At 42.6% G+C, this 16,521-nt stretch overlaps 1 protein-coding gene across 1 annotated transcript in view; it reads right to left on the reverse strand.

Moving 5' to 3' along the window:
- Positions 1-13,834, reverse strand: part of Mrps35 (mitochondrial ribosomal protein S35) — a 35,536-nt gene extending 21,702 nt beyond the window's left edge. The window contains exons 1-4 of the mRNA XM_028891628.2: positions 13,709-13,834; positions 8,218-8,255; positions 5,630-5,797; positions 12-72 (exon numbers count right to left, since the gene is read on the reverse strand). Coding sequence (XP_028747461.1) covers positions 12-72; positions 5,630-5,797; positions 8,218-8,255; positions 13,709-13,814 — 373 coding nt within the window. The 5' untranslated portion in view covers positions 13,815-13,834. The remainder of the gene's footprint in view (positions 1-11; positions 73-5,629; positions 5,798-8,217; positions 8,256-13,708) is intronic.
- Between the last annotated feature and the right edge of the window lie 2,687 nt (positions 13,835-16,521).

Genomic DNA, 16,521 nt, shown 5'->3' on the forward strand with positions numbered 1-16,521 from the left:
AGCAAACCTACCTTTGAGAGCTTCACAGTGCCTTTTAATCGCCACAGGAGTCAAATGCAGAAAATTCGGGATCTAAAAATAGAGACATTTCAAAAGGATAAATTACAGCCAAATCTCCCCCTCCCACTCCCTTTTTTTGTGAGCTAAAGTCTCGATATATTTCCCAGATATTTTCAAACTCATAGGTTCAAGTGACCTTCCTGCTTCGGCCTCCTGGGTAGCTGGGACTACAGCTACGCCCCCATGCCAGCTCTGTCATCAACACACGGATAGGACCATATTCTTATAAACTAAACCACAGGCCCAATAAATCATGTAAGTAAAGTCCAACAGCTTTTCTACAGCATTGGTTCCGACCACAGACATCAGTCAGGAAGTAGATTCTATATGATTCAGTTCTGATACATCAGAATCAGATGGCACACATCTTTCATTTTATGTCTTACAAGACAGCAGTCATGTTAAAAAAAATAAACACTTTCATAGCATTCTTTATGTCAGGTATCTACAGTGCAATTCCATTATAAAACCAAAGGCTTCAGGGTGTTAGCTTACACTTATAATTCTAGCACTCAGGGAGACTGAGGCAGGAAGTTTGTGAAGTCAAGGTCACTCTGGACTCAAAAGTCCAAAAAACAATAATAATAATAATAATAATAATAATGATTTTTGAATGCATGTAAGGATACCAATCTGTCAATCACCCAATCCTCCAAGAAACTTGGTATATTATATTTGCTTTGCACACAACAAACATTTTATAAACTGAATGAACAAAGCTAGCAAATCTCAACTAGATAGTTGATTGTATTTATTTATTAATTAATTTTTTGAGAAACAGTCTCCTATAGCCAAGACTAGCCTGGAACTTATGATGGACTCCTGATCCTCCTGCCTCAGTCTCCCAAGTGCTAGTATTGCAAGTATGCTCCACCACACTCAGCTCTTAACTGACCAGTTTAATGAAATTAGGAATACATTCATACTGACACAGTGAAGCATAAAGTCAAAATTTAGGAAAGGTCAAAGAGTTGATTACTTTCAAACCAGTAAAGTTTACCAGCATAATTTCTTAAAGTGAATCTAAGTGTTTTTTAAAAGAACTTATTTTCTTTTTTATGTATGAGTGCTTTGCCTGCGTGTATATATGTGCACTGTGCATGTCTAGAGCTGGAGGAAGTCAGAAGGCATTGAATCCCTTGAGACTGGAGTTACAGATGGTTGTGAGCTGCCATGTGGAATCAAAACCAGATCCTCTGGAAGAGCAACCAATGTTCTTAAGTGTTGAGCCGTCTCTCCAGCCCCTACCAGTATAATTTTTATAATAATGTTAAGCATGTAAAAAGCAATTTATCTTTAATAAACTCATTTGGAAAGAAAAATTAAAAAGCATACTCTAAAAACTATGCCAAGGATCTTGAATGTTGATCAGAAAATATTTACTTAAAATCCAGGAGGGAAAAAAAAGAACTAAACACGAGGATTATGGGATGGGTGGCATTTTGTTGCTGTTCTCTTGTTTTTAAAACATAAAAATGTAAATCTCAGGATCACAAAAGGAAAAAAAGAACAGTTGATGCAGATCAGGCAGTGAGCACGCTCAGTGACACCAGCCCCTACAGTGACACAACACTCCTCTGTCTGCACTAAGTCCCTTCATCTAAAGACCTGTCTATGGTGATATTTTATTTGTGCTGAAATGTAATTTTATTTGTATGTTAATAAATAAAGTTACGTGGAGGTCAGAGCTAATAGCAAGCCATAGCAGAAGTCTGGCAGTGGTAGCACACACCCTTAATCCCAATCACATGACAGGCAGATCTCTGTGTGTTCAAGGACACCACCAGCATGGAGACACATGCCTTTAATCTTAATACCAATTATAGAAGGCCTGGAGGTCTGTATAGACAGGCCGTGACGAGGAGGTCACGTGATTGGGTTTACAACCAATGAGAAGGCAGAACAGAAAGTCAATAAAAAGACAGATACACAGGACGTAGGTCTCTTTCTGAGGGGAAGGATGACAGTGACAGCGGGTGATAAGAAGGCACGTTCAGTGTCAGCTCTTAGCTACAGCTCTGACCTCTTGGGCTTTTAACTCTGCATAAGACTGTTACATCTACACCTGTCTCTATCCGTGTCTGCCTGGAAATGCTCTCCTAGACAAGTCTCACTGAACTGCTGGGTAGAGCTCCTTGTCCAGTTTTGTCCCTCCTTCTCACAACAAACTTTTATAACTCTAGCACATGGCACATGGAAATAGGAACAGAAGATACATAGTGAGTTTGAGGCCACTCTGGGCTATGACTTGCCTCAAAAACGAGAATCAATTAATCAGTGTGGAATCTGCACTTTCTGATTCTCAGTAGCAGTTTATTTTGCCCTCCTTAGTTCTACTTGAAGGAGACAATAGAAAAGGCCACAGAGAAGCCACAGGATTGATCAATGTTTATTAAATGCCTAAGACTCTTTGAGTCTTCTTTACCATAAACAGCATCCATTATTACCTGAAAAAAGATCTAAAACATAATAAGCTGCTCTCTACTGGACCCTTAACGTTAAGGAAGGGTGGGGGTGGGGGACGAGCACTCACCTGCTGTGAAATAATCCTTTTGCATACTGTGAAGATGCTTTACTCTCTTTGGTTTAATAAAGAGCTAACTGGCCAACAGCTAGGCAGAAGGAAGTTGGGGGGAGAGCCAGACTGAAAAAATACTGGGAAGAGGGAGGGCGGAATCACCAGCCAGATGCAGAGGAAGCAGGAGATGAACATGCTATGCTGAAAAAGGTACCACCATGTGGTAGAGCGTAGATAAGAAATATGGGTTAATTTAAGTTGAAAGAGTTAGTTAGTAACAGGCCTAAGCTATTGGCTGAGGCTTTATAATTAATAATAAGTCTCTGTGTGGTTATTTGGGAGTGGGCTGGTGGGACAGAAAAGCCCACCTACAAATGGTGTCTGGCAACATATATCCACATAAAATCTGAGAAAGCTTAAGAAAAGGTTCCAAACACACAAAATGAGGCCAAACACTGCTTCCTAGGGTCAGTCCTATGCCAGCTCCAGCCCAGAAACAAGGCTCCCAGTGGCTGCCCGCAGGAGGAGCCAGCTGCTGGGCCATAGCACATACACCAAGCTGGGCTGCACCAGCAGCTGACATTGTAGCTTAAGATTCTTCTCATGTGATCAGAGAACACAACAGATGCTCAAAAGACAGATCCAGGCAAAAGAAACCTCTAAACAGGTTACAGTGTGTTTAAAAATGTACATAGGCTTGAGAAGGAAAGGAGAAAGGATACAGACAGAGAAAAAAGAATGGCTTAAAAATAATAAAATCCTTAAAAAGGAATAAAGTAATACAAAAGAAAAAACCACATAAATATGGAAAATACACAGGAGTCTGGATCCTTTATGTTATTATGTTGCCTTTGAATTCTTCATTTGCTGATGAATAAACTACAGCTGTTGAGAGACACTGATTGTGAAGGCTGCTGGATTAAATCAACCTATGTATTTTAAAAGTGCCTTGACTTCAAAATGGAAGTCAAAAGATGTGTTGCTTTGGGGAAGAGGTGGTGTTTTTGTTCCCCCAGAAAATGAAAGGCTGTGATTTGTTCAGGTTAAAGAAGATCAGGTTTGACTGAGGAAGACCCCCTGAAAATTCTGGCTACAGACATAAAGAAATAAACCTAGAAAAACTAGAAGACACGTAACATGTATTTCACCTACTCAAACATAAAACAAAAATATTATCTTTGGCTAACTTGTGAACAACACACAGTCTACACTTGCATTAATGCAGATATGCATGTTACCTTTAAAAGTTTATGTATTTTCAGAGCAAGAGGACCAGACACCAATAACAACGGGTGGCCCAGGTGATCTAACAGCTCAGAGCACCTCTGCTGCTGTTTCCTCAGAATTCCACATCCAGAACAGCTTCAAGGCTGCTGGCTGAGATGATCTGGCCTCACAGACTAACCATTGTCTTTATTTTCTCAAGGTTCCCCCAAAGATGCCAGTGTCCCCAAACAGTAGGAAGCAGTCTAGAGAAAACAATGCCCACATTCTCAAAAGATGGGTTATGGATGTTTGTCAGCATTTAGGGGAGATTGGTTATAAGTTGTTACTGATCATGGACCAAAAAGGGGAAAAAACAAAAAACTAGACAAATGAGTTAGATTCAAGGATCTCTTTCTGAAGAAAAAGGTGGGGGAGGAGATATAGGAATGATTGAAAAAAAAGGGTAGATTATTGAATCTACTTTAATCCAAAATAAAACAACTATTAATCTCAAAATATTTTACATGGTATCGGTTTTGGTTTATTGATACAAATTTGAAGTTATTTTTGTTATACTGTATGTATGTTTATACTCTTGCTTAGGGTATTGTGCTTATGTAACTCATTTAAAAATGTAACATATAATTAAGAAATGAGTTTAGTAGTTAGTCATCTATAATAATCAAACTTATAATAGTCATGTTAAGTATGTTTTCAAGGTTAAAAAGATTTATCTAGATAAAGAGACGGTCTTCAAACACTTCAAAGACCTACAGAATGTGGCATTTAAAATGTTCTAATAACCTAAGGCTTTTCATGACAGTGAGACATGTCTGCTCCTGGCAGCACCAATCTACTTTAGAGAAGATTATGGGCATCAAAGAAACTCCACATGGAGTTTACTTTACTTTCTTTGTAACTTTCCTTTCAAAAGTTAGCCATTTGGGGAAAAAACAAAACAAAACACTGCCCTTGCTTCAAATGCTGACAGTATATTATCCAAACTGGACCAGCAGGACACAAAGAAAAGCAACTGCTGAACTTTGCCAAGACAGTCCTTCAGAATTCCCTGATTCACAGGAAAGCCTGTCAGATATTCTAGGCCTGTAAGCCAAAGAAAGATAAGTACCCCAATGTTGCAGAGGAACTTTGGGTTACTGTCCAGGCGGCCGGCTGTCCTAGTCCTTAGGTTATAGTACTTCCTTCTGGGGTCTTTGATAGAGTTAAAGACTAAAGAGTCAGACTTAATAGTTTTCTTTAGTTATGATAAAAGGTAAAGTACAAACTTTAGACTCACAAAGATAATATTTTCTCTAAATTTGCCAAATACAAATGGACTGAATATTGTAACTGTAATTCTTACTTGATAACTGTTTTCGTTATGTATAGTTTTATTATGTTAAAGTTAAAACCTTCATTTTTAATTAGAAAAAAAGGGGAAGTGCTGTGAAATAATTCTTTTATACACTGTGAAGATGTTTTATTCTCACTGGTTTAATAAAGAGCCAACTGTCTAATAACTAGGCAGAAAGAGGTTAGGCAGGAGAGCCAGACTGAAAGAATACTGGGAAGAAGGAGGGCAGAGTAGCCAGCCAGATGCAGAGGAAGCAGGAGATGAACATGCCCATGCAGAAAAAAGGTACCACCATGTGGTAATAGAGTGTATATAAGAAATATGGATTAATTTAAGTTGAAAGAGCTAGTTAGTAACAGGCCTAAGCTATTGGCTGAGGTTTTATAATTAATAATAAGTCTCTGTGTGGTTATTTGGAAGTGGGCTGGTGGGACAGAAAAGTCCACCTACACCCACCAAGGAGCTTTCTGAGGCCTGAACCAGCCACTTACCTTTAAAAGCTCTAGATTCCCCTCCTTTGCCATGGGCACGCCCTTCTTTACTGGATACCCCATTCGAACAGGCAGAGGAACAGCAGAGGGTTTAAATGGCGTTGCAACAGGGTAAACACTGGGCCAGTCCTGGTCAACATCCATCTTCTCTGTCCTAGGAGGTAGTGCCTAAGAAACATGAAATACTTAAAATTTTTAAATATCAACATATTCTTTAATTTTAAGACAAAAGCTGTAACTAAGATACATAAAAGCTGCAAAACACTGACTTCCAGGCTTGTGAGAAATGGGGAAAGGTGCTTACTGTGCACACCTGGCAACCTAAATTTGACCCTGAGAATCTACAAGGTGAAAGGAAAGAACCAAGTTAACAGGGTTGTCCTGACTTCCACACTCCATTTGTGGCGCATACGCCCGCACACTACATACACATAGGACAAGTAAAAGACTCATTTCCAACAAATTTGTTGCTCAAGTAAAAAACACTAACTCAGCATAAATATCTCTGCATAGATGCTTCAAACTATGACAAGCTCTCCATTAATGTCACATTTCCTTCACAAGAATTAAACAATTTGTGAAGCTTATGAAATACATTTATGAAGTTTATAAAAAGTATTTTAAAAGTATATTTTAAAATAGTTTTTAAAACCTCAATGATGTAAGTCAACACATGAAGAAATGTAAGAACTTGGAGACAGAGCTGCAGATGTGGCTCAGTTGGCAGAGTGTTGCTTAGCATGCACAAAGCCCTGGATTGGACCCCAGCCACTAGGCATGATGGTACACACCTGTACACCAGCACCTAGGAGATGATCAGAAGTTCAAGGCCAGGGATAGAGAGATGGTTCAGCAGCTACGAGCACATACAGCCTCTAAGGCCTCCTTGGATACCAGGCACACATGGTACACATACATACATACATACATACATACGCACGCGCTAAACACTCATACACATAAAATAAAATAAATAAATATTTAAACATTAAAAAAAAGTTCTAGGTTATACTTCTTACACAGCAAGTTTAAGGCCATCCTGGGCTACAGGAGAGCCTACCTCAAAAGGAGGAAGAAACAGTAGGGATGGGGTAGTGGGAAGAAACTTGGGAATAAGGGAGGTAAGAGAGTATATTTAGTGGCCAGTGACTGCTCAGCAAGTAAGGTGCTGGCCACAAACCTGACTACTTGGAGTTCAACCCCTGGGGCCCACATAGTAGAGAACTGCCTCCAGTAGTCCTCTGACCTTCATACAGGTACCACAACTCACACATACATACACATTCACAACTTCAAAATTTAATAATATAGAAGAGGCACTCTGAGATAAACTAATCAAAGTTAAACAGATTTAAAAATATCAATGTCTCCAAGCCTGAGATAAATGACTTGAAAGCTTAGTAAATCACATTAGCACACGTGTGTGTATTTAAAAGTGTCACACAGAAGGGGATGGTCTCCATACAAACAGTAGGGCTTGGGGTTAAAGGCATGGCTCAGTGGCTGACAGCACTTGCTGTTCATGCAAAGGATCCAAGTTCTGTCCCCAGCACCAACATCAGGTGGCTCACAACCATCCAAAACTTCAGTTCCAGGGAGCTGATGTCCTCTTTTGGCCTGCACAAGCACCAGACATGCATGTGGTGCACATAAACTCACACACACAAATACACATGCATAAATTAAAAACAAGTATTTTTCTAAAGTGGGGTTTAGGCCAGCAAAATTTAGTAATGTCCATTAAAATATCAGCATCGGGGTGGTACATGTACAGAGTGAGTAATGCTCCTCTGAAAATTCCTGCTCTAGATGACCAATGTTTATCAACTAGCTCTTGTAAAATACTATTTTAAGGTGTGTTACTTTTGTTCATGTTGCATTTGTTTAACTCTGTGAAGCTGTGTTACTGTGCCTGTGTAACACACCTGATGGTCTAATAAAGAACTGAACGGCCAATAGCAAGGCAGGAGAAAGGACAGGAGGGGCTGGCAGGCAGAGAGAATATATAGAAGAAAAAGAGAGATGGAGGGGATCAAAACAGAGCCAGAGAAGGGGAGGACATCAGGGGTCAGCCACCCAGGTACACAGCAAGCCACAGAGTAAGAGTAAGATTTACAGAATTAAGAGAATGGGGAAAGCCCAGAGGCAAAGGGTAGACGGGATAATTTAAAGTTAAGAAAAGCTGGCTAGTAACCAGCCAAGCTAAGGCTGGTTGTTCATAAGTAATAATAAGCCTCTGTGTGTGAATTTATTTGGGAGCTGGGTATTGGGTCTCCCAAAAGAGAAAAAAACAACCAACAACAACTGGCCTTAAGTCTCAAAGATGCTCAGAGGAGAGTAACTGGTGAGATTAATGCTAACTGCAGAAGGCACCATCAGAGAGTCTGTACTCAGGCTTTGCACCTGCTTTCTGGGCATGTATGAGTGAGTCTACCTCCTAAAGCTGATGCATTCTTAGACTAACTACTAACAGGGCTATGGCAGTTGCCCAGAGACCTTGAGAAGCCTCCTCTGGTAGTACCCTTGGCCTCATTTTAGGACTTCATAAATCATTAAGATAGAGACAAGTAAAGTAAATACATGTGTACCTTTCTTCTCATTGGCCTTTCACTTCTGGATGCTGGACCTAAAAGACAAAAATGTATAAAGTAGCATTGTTTAAAATCACTGGCCTGCAGTTCTAACACAACTTAAGGCATTTACCAACATGAAAACGGAACGATAACCTATTTTCTTCAAGTTTAAAACAGAAAGTGGGAACAAAGAAACTCCATGGCAATGATGGAGAACTCATCATCTAGAGAAATACTGCCTTCCCTTTATGTGAGAGGGTCTTACACCACAGCCCAGGTTAGTCCTTAACTTGTTGCAATCCTTCTGCTTCAGCCTCCCAAGATTATAGGAGTACAGCATCCACACTCAGCGGACAAAATACTTGCATTAATTTTAAAGTTTGTAGCACAGTAGGTTCATGTTCTCAAATTAAAATACTTAGTATTTGAATTTTTAAAGGTAACTGATTTGAAATGTCCAATGACAAAAATTACCAATAACAAACTCATGAACAGAACACTTAAGTCACAGGACTGTAGAAGATGAGTCCTCACATACCAAAAGTACTTTTAACATAGCTTATTTTATGCATGCCGTAATGAATGCTTTGCTGTGGAAATAGCTACATTACTAAGTACTTTTACATGTACAGTCTACGCTAGACTACTCATTATCACTTCATTTAGCCTTTCTTATTATTTCAAATACAAGTATCATTATTGTCCTTTTAGAGGCCACTTATATTCAAGAAAACCAAAGGACAAGAAATGAAGGTCACTGCAGCACAGCATATAAGATTCCTCATGCTCTGGCCCACTGTCTCCGGTCTCACCGATGAGAGCGCCACAGCTGCAATGCGGTTCCCAGGCCTTTCAGTCCATCTCTCAACTCAGTTCTCTGCTTGGACCACGCCTCCCTCCCATGGTCCTGGCTCTTCCCCTTCCCTCTTGTCCTCATCGGACATATTTCTATTCATCCCACAATGCTCATTCTTTCAAAAATTAATTGCTACTATTTATTACAAACTAGGAACACAGTAATGCATACAATCCAGCTTTTGCTCTCAATATTGTTGCTAGCCTGCAGACGGTCTAGGCCCCACTGCTGACATCTGTGTTGCTGGCCTGCAAAGGGTCTGTCATGGGATGTCTCCACCTCCATCACCATGAGAGTCAAGTCTTCTATGGAATCCCTTTTCAGTTTATACACCTGCTGTCGGATGGTCTGTATGTCAAATGTTTTGCTCTGATTGGTCAATAAATAAAACACTGATTGGCCAGCAGCCAGGCAGAAAGTATAGGCGGGACTAACAGAGAGGAGAATGGAGAGAACAGGAAGGCAGAGGGAGACACTGCCAGCCACTGCCATGACAAGCAGCATGTGAAGATGCTGGTAAGCCACAAGCCGCGTGGCAAGGTATAGATTTATAGAAATGGATTTAATTAATTTAAGATATAAGAACAGTTAGCAAGAAGCCCGCCACGGCCATACAGTTTGTAAGCAATATAAGTCTCTGTGTGTTTACTCAGTTGGGTCTGAGCAGCTGTGGGACTGGCAGGTGACAGAGATTTGTCCTGACTGTGGGCCAGGCAGGAAAACTCTAGCTACATACACCTATCCTAATTAGGGTTTCTATTGCTGCAATCAAACACCAGGACCAAAAAGCAACTTGTGGAGAAAGTTTATTTGGCTTACACTTCCACATCATAGTTCATTATTGAAAGAAACCAGGACAGGAATTCAAACAGGTACCTAGAAGCAGGAGCTGATGCAGAGGCCATAGAGGAGTGTTGGTTGCTTCCTGGCTTGCTCCTTATGGCTTGCTCAGCCTGCTTTCTTATAGAACCTAGGACCATCAGTCCAGGGGTAGCATCACCCACAATGGGCTAGGCCCTCCCCCATTAATCACTAATTAAGAAAATGCCCTACAGCTGGATCTTACGGAGACATTTTCCCAATTGAGGCTCTTCCCTTTCAGATGACTCTACCTTGTATCAAGCTGATATAAAACTGGCCAGGACAATTACTCCTTGTCAACTTGACACACAAACGTATCACTGTTAAGTCATAACTTTTCCTTTCTACTTCATTCCCAAAACCACACATTAACATCAAAATCACAATACAAAACAATATACAAACTTTCCAAGTCCCACAGCCTTTACAAATTAAAAAACACTTTAAAATTCAGTCTCTTTGAAAATCCAAAGTCTCTTTTAAAACCTAAAATCTCAGTCTCTCAGCTGTGGGCTCCTGTAAAATCAAAAGCAAGTACTTTCTTACTTGAAGAGGGAAGAACCAGGACACAGTTACAACCTGAACAAAGCAAAACTAAACTCCAAAATTATAAACAACTCAATGTTCAATCATGTGGGATTCACTCATGATCTTCTGGACTCCTCCAGTGGATGGGGTCACTTCTCTGGCTCCGCCCTCTGCAGCACAGACAGACTGCCGGCCCCACCCCACACTAGCTGCTGCTTCTGGGGGCCATCCCATGGTACCAGCATCTTGAAGTGTTAGGCTCTTCTGCTGCAGCTAGGCCACACTTTTACCTATAGCCTCTCCTGGGCTCTCTTTATGGAGCAAAGACCCCTCCAATCCTGGGCTTCTACTGCCACTCCAGCTGTACCTTCAATGGCCTCTCTTGGCCTGTCACAGTGCCAGCCCTCTGCTGCTTTTCATGACCTCTCCATGCCTTCAAAACCTGAGGGACCTTACATTACAAGTTCGGCTGCCAAGGGAGGTACAACCTTGGCCACCTCTGGAACACAGCTTTTGTGTGTGGACTCTTGGGAAACACCTCCCAGAAGATTTCACCTCAATGACGCCACTCTCTTCTGAACCACTGCTAATTTCTCAGGGTCAGCTAATTGGCATCAATTGTTTCAGTAAAGTAAAGGCTTTACTTCAGTTGTTCTGATCTCTTGGTTGTTGTTTTTTGTTTTGGTTTGGTTTTTTGTTTGTTTGTTTTTGTGGTTTCTCGAGATAGGGTTTCTCTGTGTAACAGTCCTGGCATCTGCTTTGTGTACCAGGCTCTCACACTCACAGAGATCCACCTGCCTCTGCCTCTGCCTCCCAAGTGCTGGGATTAAAGGCGTGGACTACCACTGCCCCTTGTTCTGGTCGGCTCCAGCAGACCAGATACCACATTCTTGACACAAATGGCCCAGTAGAGTCATTGCTTCCCTCTGAAAATTCACAAGCCAGGGCTCCATCTTCTACACTGCTCTCACATTCTTATCTTCAAAGCTCTGACAGAACAGCCCACTGAGCTCTCAATATTCATCGGCTCTTCTAACCCCAAGTTCCAAAGTCCTTCCACAATCCTCCCTAAAACACGGTCAAATCTGTCACCGCAGTACCCTATGCCCATCCATCCACTCCACAGGTTCTTTCTTTCTGGAGAACACCAATAACAAGGTGGGCAATATCTCCAGAGGACACACGCTTTAAGCTAAAGCTTGAGGGCTAGTGGGAAGTAGCCATGAAAACAGGCTGGTGAGAAAATGTCTGAAGACAGCAGAGAACACTTCAGCAGCCCATACAGCAAAACTGGATCAACAGAGGTCAGCATTGCCCTGCATAAGAATGACAGGCAGATTCAGGAAGGAGTCCATATTTTTACAACTTTGTAACATTTCAGTCTTTGGGTTTTAGAAAAATAAACTTTTAAGGCAGTACTTGCCTCTCAACTAGACTATATGACACTGATTATACATTTTATTCTCCTTGCTGAGAATCTATAGCTTGGATGTTTTCATCCAGAAAAACTCCAAATCAGGTCAAGGTAGGAATTCCACTCCGAGCTAGTGGGTGACGAGAGAATCCTAGGAACCCCAGATGCCTGAGCTCTCACTAGGCACAGCCCATGGCCCTGCAGTGGACTGGGGGCATTGGAAGTGTGCTTGCTTGAATTTCTCAGAGAATTCCTCTTCCGATGATAGAATTAGGAGTACTCCTACATCCTGAAGAGATACCCCTTGGTCAGAAGGTAAAGAGCTGTGGACAAACAGTTAAGAAAGCACGAACTTTGTAGCGGTTAACCGTTAGTCTCTGCTATGACAAGATACTGTATGGCCCTTTTATGACACTAGTCATATTTAGACTGAATCCACAAAGCAAAGAACATTATTCCCTCTTCATTGATGCAGATTAGGAATACCTGGAGCATCACACTGAATCCTTCACACTCCAAGACACTTACTACTGAGAAGCAGGAATAATGCTAAGCACCTGGCCACATCTGCATTTAGTCCCACAGCACCAAATGCCCCTTTTTATCTGACTTGGTGCTATTTAATAGCTTCCCTGCTAGAAAGAGAGAGCACAGAATGTGGAAACAAGTAAACTCAAACTCAGTGTGGCTGACACTGAAAAAGGAACAGACAACTGAAAAGAAGAGCCAAGATATTTAATGTGCTCCAGTGACAAGGCAGACTTGGCCTTGACTTCCCTCTTCTTTTCAATCCCTGTAGGTGGTACTGACACCCCAATGGCTCAGGCAAGGATCGACCCCGCATCCTTGAGAAACACCCCTCAAGGCTCACATCAAATCCATCAATAAATCCTACTGGCTTTCCCTTCAAAATACATCCTACAAACCAAACCACCTGCATTATTACCATCCTCTCATTTAGAATACCAGCAGCCTCCACACTGGTCTTGCAGATGTACCCTACTGAAGTGAGTTCACCACACAGCTGCCAGTGGCCTTTTACAAGTAGAAGTTTTATGTCTGTTCTAGTGTGACCCTCCACTTCTAACAAAATCCAAGCCCAAATCAAAACCAAATGCCCAAACCCTTAAAATTCGGACCATCACTAATTCTTGGACTACCACTCGCCCCTTTACTCACGCAGCAGGTCGGGGGGGGGGGCCCTCCTCCTCTTCCTTCACATGACTGTTCACATGTCTTTTCCTGAGGTCTCCCCTCACTACCTTATCCTGCCTGAAGGGCCGCTTCTTCAACAGCACATCAGTCGCAATATTCTGCTTTCTTATTCTTCCTAACAATACATTTTATGGTAACTGTTTACTTGTGTACACGCTGAGTGTGAACTTCACTAGTATGCCAGCCTCTCCAACTCTGCCTAGGACATTTCCATTTATGAGAATAAAAGAATGAAAATCTGGAGATGGACACAGCTTAGGACATGACGAGCCACTATGACTGACGTATTAAGGAACCTATAACTTATCCAAAAACCATCTGTGAGTAGATTTTCAACAAGGTTTGCTGTGGAGGGGCCTTCGGGAGAGCAAGAGCGGAAGGGTGACGGCGTGGGCAGGCCCTGCAGGAGAGGGAGCTGGGGAAGGGTCCGGGGCTGCAGGTGTCCGCCCCGGGGGGGCCTCTCCGGTGATCCCGTCGCTGCTTTCACTCCAGCCCCACGTCCGCACGGCCTCTCACACCGCAGTGCTCCCCGCCCCCCGGGCCCTGGCGGGTCACCCCGTCCGGGCACGGCGGCCGGCCTCGGTGAGCGCGCGCCCCCCTCTCCCAGCCCGCGGCGGCGCACCCACACTCACGCGGGCGGGCTCCCGGGTCCGCCGGCCTGGCCGCCGAGGAGAAGGTGCGCAGGCCGCGCGCCCCCGGGCACAGGATCCGCCTCAGCTGCAGCGCCGCGACCGCCATGGCTGGAGACCGGCGAGCCGTAGGGGAAACGCGCCGCCGGGACGGGGCGGGGACCGGAAGTGCGTAGACGTGGGAACGGAAGTGCACTAGGCAGAGGGCTGGCGTGGAGTGTGAATGGGGTCTCTGACCCACAAGTCTCGCGGTCTCCGTCTACTGCTCTGTTTGTTTGACTTTTTTAAACAATGGCTGCTCTAAGACATTTTCCTCCTTTCCTTTTTATTGATGCATTTTATGTATATTGGTGTTTGCCTGCGTAGCTCAGCATCATGTGCCTGCATTGCCCACAGCGGCCAGCAGAGGGCATGGAATTAGAGCAGGTGTGAGCTTTTTTTGTGGGTGCTGGAAATTGAACTTGGTCACCTGGAAGAGCAGCCTCTGCTTAACCGATGGGCCACCTCTTCAGCCCCATTCTTTTTCTTTCTTCCATTCTTCCATTTCCTTCCTTTCTTCCTTCCTTTCGTTCTTTGATTCGTTCGTTCGTTCGTTCTTTTTTCCTTTTTCTCTTTCTTTTCAGTCATCCTACCCAGTCTTCCAAGTGCTGGGATTACAGGTATGGGGCATAACACCTAGCTTTACATTTTATAAATTTTTAAATTGTGTGTGTGTGTGTGTGTGTGTGTGTGTGTGTGTGTGTGTGTGTGTGTGTGTGTGTGTGTGTAGACCCACACTAGTAAGAGCTGTTTAAGGGAATTGGTCCTTTGGTTCTCTCCCTTCACCACCCAGGTTCTGGGGACCCAACTCTAGTGGTAAGGCTTACCGCTTTACTATTTCACCAGCTCTTACACTTCTTAAATGACAGCAAGTTTTCAAGCATAGTAAGTAACAAGCACCTGGCCGGGAAGGGCGCGGGGTATGGCTGCATCCACCAGCAGTTTAAAGAAATCGCCTTCTGAACTAGATTGTTTGAATTTAGATTTTGACCTGTCTTTTCATGTATTATTCCTGCAGAGCTGGGTTCCTAGCACCGATGTGGAAAGGCTCACAACCTCTGGTAACTCCAGCTTCAGAGGATCTGGCTTCCATGGACACACACACACACACACCACTATCAAAAATAATCTTTACAAGAAGTAACCCCTTTATAACATCAGTAGGCAAAGATACTTTATAGTGTAAAGCATGTATTAGTTTGCCAGTAGAAGTTTCTAAACTCTATGTAATTTTTTTTACTTGGAAAGGATTTTGGAGGTACAATCCCTCATCCATAATAAAAAATACCTTCTCAACCTTTTAAACTAAATAATTTAAAATGTTACAAAGGTCAGGAAAAGGCCTTTGGGACACATGATTTGCATTTAGAGGGTCCTGTGCTTAGTTTAATGCCCCTCTCCTGCTGACTTAAAGTTCATATCAAGTTCTGAAAGGGGGCTCCACATTTTCAGTTTTCATTGATCCCTACAGATTACATAGGTAATTCTGAGTAGAACAACTTTAACTACTAAGCCTTCTTTTTAAATGGTCTTTTACTTCTTTTAAAGCCTAGGTTGATATGAGAGAACTTTTAATAAAAACTAAGTTCTTTATAAAAAGTATGTGAACAACGTACATCCACTTCCAAGTATAGTGCAAATATCCAGGCAGCCTCTTCAGCCACCAGAAAGCATTGGTTACGTCATGTAATAGAGGGAGCTGCTAACGAAAACATGGACGGTAATGGGTGGACTGGGGAGACGGTATAGCAATTCAGAACAGTGACTGCGCTTCCAAAGGACACTTTTGATTCCCAGCATCCATATGGTGGCTCACAGCCATCTGTAATTCATTACAACACCTTCTACTGGTTTCCACAGGCACCAGGCATGCATGGGGTGCATATGCACATATGCAGGCAAAACGCCCATGCATATAAAACAAGTAAATAAGCAAATAAATAAACTTAAAAAGAAAAAATGGGTCTCAACTGGGCTTCGTGGCACACACCTTTAACCCCAGCACTCAGAAGGCAGAGGCAGGTGGATCTCTGTTGTTGGAGGCCAGTGGTCTACAGAGTGAATTCCAAGTCAGCCAGTGATGCACAGTGAGACCATGTCTCAAAAGGGAAAAAAAGAAAACGTGGGTCTCAATCTTGGTTGAACATTAAAACTATCTTAATATATTTAAAATATGTCTTGGCCTCCTCACTCTGTGTTTGTCTATTAGTCTAGGTGTCTTTTGAGCATTACTTTTTACCTTTTTAGTGTTATTTGTGTTTGTATGTTTTTTAATTTAAAAAGCTTGTGTGTGTGCACATGTGCACATGATTCATGTGGTCAGAATTAGTTCTCTCCTTCCACCTTTTGAGTCCCAGGTATTGAACTCAGGTAGTCAGACTTGGAAGTAAGGCCCCTTACCACTGATTCATCTTGCCAGCCCTATTTCTGGTGTATTTTTTGGAGGGAACCCAGAACTTCAGAGTTTGAGGCAGGAGGATTCCAAGTTCAAAGCCTGACTAGGCTACATCTGTGAATAAACCTATCCATTTATACTACCCCCCCCCCCTTTTTTAAAGGAACATGCTCATTGGCTACAAGGCAAAAGCAGTTGTATATGCTATGGTGTTGAATACGGTACGGCAGTACCTTCTCTTCTCAATGCTGTGACAAAATGCTTGACCAAAGCAACTTAAGGAAGAAGGGGGTATTTTAGCTCACCGTCTGAGTGGTCATGGCAACAGGATTCTGAGGCTATTGATGAGCAGCCTCCCCAGTGAGAAAGCAGTCAGGAATAC

The sequence above is a fragment of the Peromyscus leucopus genome, chromosome 3 (assembly GCF_004664715.2).
Source record: "Peromyscus leucopus breed LL Stock chromosome 3, UCI_PerLeu_2.1, whole genome shotgun sequence".
Lineage (NCBI taxonomy): Eukaryota > Metazoa > Chordata > Mammalia > Rodentia > Cricetidae > Peromyscus > Peromyscus leucopus.